The 11,926-nt window shown below is 40.9% G+C and overlaps 1 protein-coding gene across 1 annotated transcript; it reads right to left on the reverse strand.

Moving 5' to 3' along the window:
• Positions 1–8,086: 8,086 nt before the first annotated feature.
• Positions 8,087–10,678, reverse strand: LOC134819221 (polyunsaturated fatty acid 5-lipoxygenase-like). The gene has a single exon (XM_063829033.1). The coding sequence runs from the start codon at positions 10,595–10,597 to the stop codon at positions 8,267–8,269; it is 2,331 nt and encodes a 776-aa protein (XP_063685103.1). The 5' UTR covers positions 10,598–10,678; the 3' UTR covers positions 8,087–8,266.
• Between the last annotated feature and the right edge of the window lie 1,248 nt (positions 10,679–11,926).

Raw genomic sequence — 11,926 nt, forward strand, 5'->3', positions numbered from 1 at the left:
AAATTGTCGTTTGTTGATGTCTTTAGCGATATTAAGGTCGTGTTGCATATGCCACAGTATCACCTTCTCCTGTAGTTTTAACATCACAGGAGAAAGGGTGATAGTGCGAAATGATTTTGGTTGGTTGTAGTCAGTTTTTCCAGGCTTTGGGAGAAAGATTCCAAGGGATTCTTTCCACAAAGTTGGAATGTGTTGGGTTTCATGATTTTTTGTCATAATGGTTCTGGTGATGTCTTTGATGTGTGTCCAAGCTTTCTGTATGATGATAGGTTTGAGGGTGTCGGGTCCAGCAGCTTTTAACGGATCAAAGGATTTAAGAGCCTCCTCGATTCTGTCTGGGCTGTAGATGGTATTGAGTAAGGTGGTGGTGATTGGTAGAGGTCCAGGTGGAGGCACTGGCGGGTCAGTGACACTATCCTTGAAGTGGGTTTGTGTCATGACCTCCAGTGTCTCCTCTGCATTTTTGGTGATGTCTCCGTTTGGTTTGTAAACGGCTTCTAGTGTGTGTTTGTTGTCGTTGCAGGATTTCAGAATCTTGTTCATCCTTCCGGATTCCTTAACAGACTCTGTTTCCTGACAAAAAGTTCTCCAGGCATTACGCTGGGAGTTGGATATAAGTCTGTTGTATTGTTTGTTGCTCTCTCTAAGAGCGAGCCACAGGGCATCAGTTTTCTTTTTTCGGGCTGTAATCAGTTTTTGTCTTATTCCCCTCTGTGCTTCCTCTACTTCTCGAGTTAGCCAGGGGGGTTTGCGGACGGAACTTGAGATGTAAGTAATGGGGCATGCCTCCTCGAAGGCTTCCTTAAGTGCAGTATTGATGATGTCTATTTTGTGATCAATTTCGGTCGTAGTGTTGATTTGTGTGTTGTTAAGGTTGGGGTTATTCGATAGGATCTCATCAAATCTTTACCCCTGTAGTGCTTTTATGTTCCGGGGTAGGTGGGACATGTTTTAGTTTAAAAATGGGTTCCCACTGTCCCAAACCATCATAAAAATCAAGTTTCGACCTCTCAACCCACTCGGGCCACTCCCAGGGGCCACGCCCATCCCAAAATGACCGAAATCCAGCTAAAATCCAGACTTTAAAATCTTTACCCCTGTAGTGCTTTTATGTTCCGGGGTAGGTGGGACATGTTTTAGTTTAAAAATGGGTTCCCACTGTCCCAAACCATCATAAAAATCAAGTTTCGACCTCTCAACCCACTCGGGCCACTCCCAGGGGCCACGCCCATCCCAAAATGACCGAAATCCAGCTAAAATCCAGACTTTAAAATCTTTACCCCTGTAGTGCTTTTATGTTCCGGGGTAGGTGGGACATGTTTTAGTTTAAAAATGGGTTCCCACTGTCCCAAACCATCATAAAAATCAAGTTTCGACCTCTCAACCCACTCGGGCCACTCCCAGGGGCCACGCCCATCCCAAAATGACCGAAATCCAGCTAAAATCCAGACTTTAAAATCTTTACCCCTGTAGTGCTTTTATGTTCCGGGGTAGGTGGGACATGTTTTAGTTTAAAAATGGGTTCCCACTGTCCCAAACCATCATAAAAATCAAGTTTCGACCTCTCAACCCACTCGGGCCACTCCCAGGGGCCACGCCCATCCCAAAATGACCGAAATCCAGCTAAAATCCAGACTTTAAAATCTTTACCCCTGTAGTGCTTTTAGTACTAAAGAATGTCAAATAATTTCCTTTTCAACTCGTTAAAAACGGAAAACAACGATACTGGGTACATTGCTAAATCAGAGATTAACTAAGATTAAGCAGATCGGCATCTGCATAGCCAAATGTATTGTATGCTAGTACGTAATAATGAAATAATACAGGGTGGGCCAAAAGTCACTGTGCAAACGTTGGCCTCAATTATAGTTCAATCACTGAGTGCCCAATTGAAATAATTCACTACCGGTTCGAGGAATTTGTCAAATCGAAAAATATTCGTGATAATTTTTTTCAAATGAAGGTTCATTTTTGCATTAATTTGATAGTTTGGATATTAGGATCGAGCTAAATTTTATTGAATTGTGCTTGGCCAATTGAATTACGTTTGTCCTGAAAAAATTTAAGTTGTAACTTCTCAGATGACCGAGATATGAAGCATAACGAGTTTATTCAGTACGAGTGATCAGGTTTACCTAATCAGGTGATTAGGTGACCCCATGATACACTATGAGACTATGGGAATCGTCAAGGTTGCCCAATTAAGGTGTCGTATCACGGTGTCACATAATCACCCAGTCAATTGTGTTAACGAGATACACAAAATGCTTGATAACCTCGTCATTTCTAGTCTGTTTTGCCTCATATTTTCATACCGTGTCTGAAAAAAAAGTCCGAATTTTAGCTGGATTTCAGTCATTTTGGGATGGGCGTGGCCCCTGGGAGTAGCCTGAGTGGGTTGAGAGGTCGAAACTTGATTTTTATGATGGTTTGGGACAGGTAGAACCCATTTTTAAACTAAAACATGTCCCACCTACCCCGGAACATAAAAGCACTACAGGGGTAAAGATTTTAAAGTCCGGATTTTAGCTGGATTTCGGTAATTTTGGGATGGGCGTGGCCCCTGGGAGTGGCCTGAGTGGGTTGAGAGGTCGAAACTTGATTTTTATGATGGTTTGGGACAGGCAGAACCCATTTTAAAACTAAAACATGTCCAACCTACCCCGGAACATAAAAGCACTACAGGGGTAAAGATTTTAAAGTCCGAATTTTAGCTGGATTTCAGTCATTTTGGGATGGGCGTGGCCCCTGGGAGTGACCTGAGTGGGTTGAGAGGTCGAAACTTGATTTTTATGATGGTTTGGGACAGGTAAAACCCATTTTTAAACTAAAACATGTCCCACCTACCCCGGAACATAAAAGCACTACAGGGGTAAAGATTTTAAAGTCTGGATTTTAGCTGGATTTCGGTAATTTTGGGATGGGCGTGGCCCCTGGGAGTGGCCTGAGTGGGTTGAGAGGTCGAAACTTGATTTTTATGATGGTTTGGGACAGGTAGAACCCATTTTTAAACTAAAACATGTCCCACCTACCCCGGAACATAAAAGCACTACAGGGGTAAAGATTTTAAAGTCTGGATTTTAGCTGGATTTCAGTTATTTTGGGATGGGCGTGGCCCCTGGGAGTGGCCTGAGTGGGTTGAGAGGTCGAAACTTGATTTTTATGATGGTTTGGGACAGGCAGAACCCATTTTAAAACTAAAACATGTCCAACCTACCCCGGAACATAAAAGCACTACAGGGGTAAAGATTTTAAAGTCCGAATTTTAGCTGGATTTCAGTCATTTTGGGATGGGCGTGGCCCCTGGGAGTGACCTGAGTGGGTTGAGAGGTCGAAACTTGATTTTTATGATGGTTTGGGACAGGTAGAACCCATTTTTAAACTAAAACATGTCCCACCTACCCCGGAACATAAAAGCACTACAGGGGTAAAGATTTTAAAGTCTGGATTTTAGCTGGATTTCGGTCATTTTGGGATGGGCGTGGCCCCTGGGAGTGGCCTGAGTGGGTTGAGAGGTCGAAACTTGATTTTTATGATGGTTTGGGACAGGTAAAACCCATTTTTAAACTAAAACATGTCCCACCTACCCCGGAACATAAAAGCACTACAGGGGTAAAGATTTTAAAGTCTGGATTTTAGCTGGATTTCGGTAATTTTGGGATGGGCGTGGCCCCTGGGAGTGGCCTGAGTGGGTTGAGAGGTTGAAACTTGATTTTTATGATGGTTTGGGACAGGTAGAACCCATTTTTAAACTAAAACATGTCCCACCTACCCCGGAACATAAAAGCACTACAGGGGTAAAGATTTTAAAGTCTGGATTTTAGCTGGATTTCAGTTATTTTGGGATGGGCGCGGCCCCTGGGAGTGGCCTGAGTGGGTTGAGAGGTCGAAACTTGATTTTTATGATGGTTTGGGACAGGCAGAACCCATTTTAAAACTAAAACATGTCCAACCTACCCCGGAACATAAAAGCACTACAGGGGTAAAGATTTTAAAGTCCGAATTTTAGCTGGATTTCAGTCATTTTGGGATGGGCGTGGCCCCTGGGAGTGACCTGAGTGGGTTGAGAGGTCGAAACTTGATTTTTATGATGGTTTGGGACAGGTAGAACCCATTTTTAAACTAAAACATGTCCCACCTACCCCGGAACATAAAAGCACTACAGGGGTAAAGATTTTAAAGTCTGGATTTTAGCTGGATTTCGGTCATTTTGGGATGGGCGTGGCCCCTGGGAGTGGCCTGAGTGGGTTGAGAGGTCGAAACTTGATTTTTATGATGGTTTGGGACAGGTAAAACCCATTTTTAAACTAAAACATGTCCCACCTACCCCGGAACATAAAAGCACTACAGGGGTAAAGATTTTAAAGTCTGGATTTTAGCTGGATTTCGGTAATTTTGGGATGGGCGTGGCCCCTGGGAGTGGCCTGAGTGGGTTGAGAGGTCGAAACTTGATTTTTATGATGGTTTGGGACAGGTAGAACCCATTTTTAAACTAAAACATGTCCCACCTACCCCGGAACATAAAAGCACTACAGGGGTAAAGATTTTAAAGTCTGGATTTTAGCTGGATTTCAGTTATTTTGGGATGGGCGTGGCCCCTGGGAGTGGCCTGAGTGGGTTGAGAGGTCGAAACTTGATTTTTATGATGGTTTGGGACAGGCAGAACCCATTTTAAAACTAAAACATGTCCAACCTACCCCGGAACATAAAAGCACTACAGGGGTAAAGATTTTAAAGTCCGAATTTTAGCTGGATTTCAGTCATTTTGGGATGGGCGTGGCCCCTGGGAGTGACCTGAGTGGGTTGAGAGGTCGAAACTTGATTTTTATGATGGTTTGGGACAGGTAGAACCCATTTTTAAACTAAAACATGTCCCACCTACCCCGGAACATAAAAGCACTACAGGGGTAAAGATTTTAAAGTCTGGATTTTAGCTGGATTTCGGTCATTTTGGGATGGGCGTGGCCCCTGGGAGTGGCCTGAGTGGGTTGAGAGGTCGAAACTTGATTTTTATGATGGTTTGGGACAGGTAAAACCCATTTTTAAACTAAAACATGTCCCACCTACCCCGGAACATAAAAGCACTACAGGGGTAAAGATTTTAAAGTCTGGATTTTAGCTGGATTTCGGTCATTTTGGGATGGGCGTGGCCCCTGGGAGTGGCCTGAGTGGGTTGAGAGGTCGAAACTTGATTTTTATGATGGTTTGGAACCCTTTTTCATAGAATATTCGTATTTTCAAATTTTGGCGACAGAATCCTCAAACAAGAAGTTACAGTCTGCAAAGCAATAGCTCTCGAATATAAAACACGGCGGAGGTGTAAAACGAAACGTTTGCACATTGTATTTTGGCTCACCCTGTACGTGAAGTAGTATGGTACAACGTAAAAGTACTGTATTGTAGCATGTAAACTGTTAAGAGAGTGTTTAATGAAAATTGGTTAAGCGAGCACAATTAAACGGTACAGCTATGAGCATTATATTGAATGCAAGAGAAAAAAAAACCGTTATTCCTGATGAAATAAGATAAGAGAGATAAGATAAACGTGATGAGTGTCGACTGATATGTAAGTAAGTTCAACCGTTTTTAGCACGATTTAACATGATTATATACATCTGGTGGAATTTCATAGAAATTGATCATTTGAACGTTATGTTGATGGGGATTTTTGACTGAATTATCATTTCAACTGTGGATACTGGATACGAACTATGCGATACTTACCCACTACTTTATTTAAGTATTAGTAATAAGTCTAGGTTAACTGGTAGCTGTAATTATTTGTTCCATAAATAATCAAGAGATCCAATAAATTAGAAATACTCACTTGTACAATTAAATGGGTTATGTGTACTTCTAATCCTACATTACACTAGCTATCACCGTATTTCTACTGCCGTGTTTCATATTTGAGACTTGGAACAGTTCTGACTGATCGTTAGATGATTCGCCAACCAAACTTGAAAAATTCGATTTTTGGGGGGATCAACATTGAATTGCTTATCAAGCAAGTTGTTTATGTCGATAGCAAAATTAGTCACTGATTGCCCAATCAGGCAGTCAGTGATTGAGCTATTAGGGCCAACTTATGTGCCTTGACTTTTGCCCCCCCCCCCCACCTGTAAGAGTTTAAATTAAAACGTTCGAAGTCCCAAATTGGGGGATTGGTTAGACTATAAAGAGTAAGTCCCGTTTTTATCTTAATCTTTATCTTATATTTGACTGTAGTTATAACTTTATAAGGTGCAAATCTGATATGGAATTTTATAGATAGTGGGATGACAGTGAAAAAATCGGTAGATTGTAGAAAAGTTGATATGGAATTTTGAAGATAGTGGGATGACAGTGAAAAATCGGTAGATTGTATAAAAGTTGCTGTTTATGAGTTTTGCATGATGTATCGTCTTCTAGTTGAATTGCCAAATTGGGGGATTGGTTAGACTCTATCTATAAAGAGTAAGTCCCGTTTTTATCTTAATCCTTATCTCATATTTGACTGTAGTTATAACTTTATAAGGTGCAAATTTGATATGGAATTTTGTAGATAGTGGGATGACAGTGAAAAAACAGGTAGATTGTAGAAAAGTTGCTGTTAATGAGTTTTTCGTGATGTATCGTTTAGTTGGCTCGTTGGTTTTGTTTCGTGACGCCTGATTTGTGAGTGGATTTTGTTGTTGTTGGTTGATTAGTAACTGGCTATTAGGTGGGACGGTTTCTCTTGAAATATGGATAGAAGATCAGTTATTAAAATCAGAATCATCGGTTTATACAAAAATACGATGAAATTCCTTTAAGCTTCATTTTCGCTCAATAGAATTTGTTCCGTGTTCAATGTTCATGGCCCACGAGAAATACATACGTGTTCTAAAGGCAGTGCGACATGGCCATGTGCAGTTTCTATTGCCATGATGACGTCCTAACTGGCGTCTAGATAGCAAAATGAACAGATGAATTATTATGATTATCTATAATACCAATACAATTGAACATACGTCTTACAGTAATTATTATGTCTTTCGAAGTAAAGTTTATAAACTTGGTTTTTCTGATGGTTTGGGACAGGTACTAACTACTACCCATTTTTACACTAAAACATATCCCACCTACCCCGGAGCAGAAAAGCACTACAGGAGTAAAGATTCTTGATCTGGATTTTAGCTGGATTTCAGAGTAATTTTGGGATTGGCATTGCCTCTGGGAGTGGCTTGAGTGGTTCAAGAGCTTAAAACTTGGTCTTAGTGATGGTTTGGGATATGTACTACATATTTAACCACCAAAACATGTTTCAAATACTCAGCAACACAAATCCCCTTCAAGGCCCAGGGGTAAAGATTCTCATTCTGGATTTTTAGGGATTTGTCACAGATTTCAAGCTATTTGGGATGGGCGGCCTGAGTGGGGTTGGATGTGTTACTTAGATTTTCATATCTTATAAGTGTATATAAAAGTATAAGTACGAGCAGTTTATTGAGAACTCTGACGGCTACCGTCGTAGATTCTACAATAATAAATATTGTAACGTACGTGCGGCGCGCAAAATCCACTACAAAATCCACTACAAAATTCAGGGAAACGTCTTCTGATTCATGTCGCGCGCGAAAGACATTCACCAAGCTCTCAGTCGTCCTCGCGCGCGTACCGCCAGCACTTATGCACGCGCGTACGTAGTGAACTTGTTGTAGAAGTGTGTACCCTGATGGATAGACGACGTGAAACTATTGATTTTAACAGGTGGCATCAAGCTTTTGCCTTGTGGAACTATGATTTGAGCACTCTTACTAAATACCCTCTACTTTACAGGATAGAATGTTCCAAAATGATCGATGTTCACTCACTGTGGTAGCCTGAATTCACTGTTAATTGGGGTGTGCTTCTCTTGTGAGTTTTAATTCATTTTTACATATTTTAAAGTTCTCGGCATATACGTTACAAAATTTAACTTTAACTCGAGCGGATTTATATCGTTCACTATACTTTTTTATAAAAGTTTTTAAATTCAATCTAATTTTCCGGTAATTGAGATCTTCGTGGAAAAACTTTTATGAACTAAAACAGACCAATGTCTCAAAACTCGCCAAACAAGGAATCAAAATTCGAATGGGGAAAATCATGTACAAATAATCAGAACTCAATATTGAAATGCAGTGACAACACATAGAAACAAACAAAAACAAAAACAATACACATTTTTACCTAAGAAACATTTCAACTGTGCTACTCCTAGTCCTAAATAATGTTCCGATCCGGATTTTACATTCTCAGTTGATCATGTCTGGGTGGTGATGGGAATGTTGTTAGGGCTCAACACATCATACGCTAAATACTTCCCTTTATTTCTGTCTGCTATTTTGTCCCTGAGCTTCTCCATTTCCTTCACCATATCCTTAATATGGCCCTCCTGCTCCAGCGAAACGGCCAAGTTTTCTCCCAGATATCCTTGCCTATTTTCTGCTTTTGTCTCCACATAAAATCGCTCGATTGGAGAGAAGTTACTTAGTACCCCTATGATGACCATGGTTGCCAGAGCGACTTCGTATTGTGGGAGACTGTTCATGATACGCTCCATGGTGATCACATCGTCCTGTTCTGGTGGTGGCAGTCTGAGACTTGGTGGTGCGTTAACAAGGTGGCCCAGGTATTTGTTGGTCTGGAAGTTTACACCTGTGTGGAAACAAGACACATTGAAAATGAGCGCAGTGAGATATTCAACCAACTTTTCTTTAGTTTCGATAGATTCTGGGAAACCTGCTCCACCAAACCCTTCAAAGCCAGGACCTCTGATTTCTTCCACAAACTTCTGCAATTCGGTATCTTTAGAGACGTCATCTTCGCTCAGATAGGACAAATCCACCATGTTTTTAACGTAGTCTAGTAGGATCATCCACAAATCCTCTGAATCATCCCTGAAAAAGAAGTTTGGCAGATCTTTAAGTCCTCTGCTTTCAAAGTCTTTAGGAATGACTAAGTGTTCGTAGTCCAGCTCTTTACAGCAGTTTACCAGTAGTTGAGGCAGATCATCACCGGAAGACATAAAATTAGCAAAGGCATTTTCTGTTGGACTGATTAGAACTTTCCTTGCTTGCATATTGATTCCGATGATTCCTTGGAAATGGGGCTGTAGAAGTCTAAGCAAGGGATGAGCACTTGGTAGATTGCGATACATGGACGAGGCAAACACCTCATTCATGGCATGTGCTCTTGCGTAGTGAGTTCCAATGCTGTAGATTCCCCAATCAGCACATCTAAAATACATTTTGGCTAGAAGCCAAGACAAGTACTTCGGATCAGTCATACTGGTATCGTTCTCGGCTGGATGCCACCAGGTTTGTTTCTCCCCATCATTCTTATTTTCTAAACGTATCAAGACGGGGACAAAAGATTCGTCCTTAGGACGCGTGTTACTCTGGAAAAGTAGACAGTCGGCTTGAACTACGTACCATGTTTGTGTTGTTCCAGTTATAAATTTGCTCTTCTCACCGCCATGGCCGATATCATTCAGTATTTCTGAATACAATATTTCAAAAAGTCGTCCATCTTTGATGACAGCATTAAGATCTTCTCCATCAATTGCATATGTTGGGAGCATGTCTTTGTCAATTGCCTCCTGCCATGTGTCGGAAAGATTTTCCACTCTCCTTAACCTCGTCGAGTTCGGACCCTGAATGATTTGACGGGCAAACTCTGCGTCGTGATGGAAAATTTGGCCCACCTTCAGACCGTCCTGAATGTCTTTTTTATTCCATCCTACAGATTCACCCATCTTAGTGAAGGAGTCTGCATAGTCGGTGAATGATTTGAAGTTGCGTTGAGGAGGCCCGCCGCAACAGCAACTACAAACTTTGTTGAGGATAACAGGACATTTCATCTTATCCTCACCTGCGTCTCTCGCTCCTTCGAAGGCATCCAGCCAAGCATCTCGGAATTGGAGGAACCTAGGCAGGTTCTCGTACTCACCACCCTTCACATCAATCCAGCTAGGTATTGGTCCTACTTTATCCGCGTTTTCCCAGGGCATCATTGAATGGGTGATGTTGTGATCTTTCTCCCTGGCTCTCAATATGAAATCTTCCGTTTCATTGTGTTTCAGAGTACCGTGTCCTGGCGTTGCATAAAGATATGGAACACATCCTTGCTGGGGAGTGCCATCTTCTTTAGACCCACAGCAGGATCTAGAGGGGGTGTATGGACTAAGGTAGTTGTGTATGGGGAACCTGTAGGTTTTATTATCCCACATCACTGTTACCTCTCGAATGTAAAGAGGGTCTTTCGTGCAAATGCAGCTGCATGAACCTCCATCCAACTCAATTTTTAGAAGTTTTGGCTCACCAACTCGTTCCTCTTTCGGTACCCAAAACTCAACGTCCACTGTTCCCTCGCTGTGAGAAGAGAATTTTTCCTTTATTTTCAGTATTTTCGACTGACAAACCGTTGCTTCAGGATCGTCGTCTTCGTTAGCACCGGGGTTAATGGTGATCTTTATAGTACCGTCGATCTTTTTTATCGTGTTGGCTTGTGGCAGCTTGCAACCAGTGTGGAGGTACACATGATAGACATCACTACTGACCGCGAATACTGCTCTACTTGGAGCTGAGCCCATTATCTGTAAATATTTGTATGCTTTATAACTGATATTACTAATATTACTAATATTATAGCATTGTTCAACGTGATATATATACCCAGTTGGCAGTTATACAAGTCCCATTGTTGGGAAGTGTAAAAGGCAGTGTATTAAAGCAGACATTGTATCCACTAAAGCAGATAAGAGTATTCACGAATTAAAGCATGAATTAAAACTGATACATAACACTTGTAAATATTGATTAACTAAAGCTAGTACTACTAGCTATTGCTATAGTACTACTAGTAGTAGTACTGTACTAGTAGTTCAGTAAAACCCCATTTGTCGCGAAGTTTGAGGAAAATGAAACAGTCACAATAATTAGGTTTCGCTGTGAATCGGGGTAATAATTCTTCACAACCCTGACATTTGAAAATCACGTATTTGGGCGATGGAAATGGCCGTGGTCAATCTAGGAACGGTAAATCGGGGTTTTACTTTACTTCGTGTTACAACCAGGCCCTATTTAAAGAAAACAAATCAGAACGCTTCAATTAATATAAACAACTGCTTCCTTATGAACAGCAATTTATTTAGTACATATTATTTCGTGAGTAGCAACTTTGATCAACGAAACGATTCAGTCTTGAAGGGAAGTGCAAACTTTGCAAACCAGTTGCACGATTAATATATATGCAAGTATTAAACGGTGCATCGAATATAATGCATGGATTTAATATTGTATTAATTATATTCCTGGTCCAGCTAAGGCCTTTTACTGAAACAATTGCATGTTGATAAAATCTTTAGCATGCAAATCTTCATATTTCAGTAATATATCCTACTATATTTTGCATAATTTAATAGTTATTGGTTTATACTCCCCACCAACAGGACGGTCCTGCTTGACATGTTACCTCAGCTAGCTGAGGTAACATGACAAGTCAAGCAGGACCTGCTCCTCGTGATAACTCACTTGACGGTCAAGTGCTATGCTGAGAAGGTCTCTGGTAAGATTAAAGAAGCCACAAGCATAATCTATCAGCCATGTGATCTGCTCTATTGTGTTGTGAATCGAATAGTTATAGTTTGTTCGTTGAATATTTTAGCAATCCATTCCACGATTCATTGGACTATAGCTCGTATAATAATTTTTTACATATTATCGAGATCTCGATAATATGTAAAAAATTATTATACTGAGCAAATATATTGAGCCGTTCGATGCTTCGAAGCATCGAACGGCTCAATATATTTGCTAAATATATTTGAACCGACTTTACTTTTAAGCCAGTAAAGTTAAAATAAAACATATTGACGTTTAATTCCAGCTTCTAACTTGGAACGTTATTTTTAGCGATGATC

This window comes from Bolinopsis microptera, chromosome 8, assembly GCF_026151205.1.
Source record: "Bolinopsis microptera isolate Bmic1 chromosome 8, MBARI_Bmic_1.0, whole genome shotgun sequence".
Lineage (NCBI taxonomy): Eukaryota > Metazoa > Ctenophora > Tentaculata > Lobata > Bolinopsidae > Bolinopsis > Bolinopsis microptera.

Coding starts and splice junctions, on each gene's coding strand:
- LOC134819221 (XM_063829033.1), bottom strand. CDS start 10,597: ATGGGCTCAGCTCCAAGTAGAGCAGTATTCGCGGTCAGTAGTGATGTC.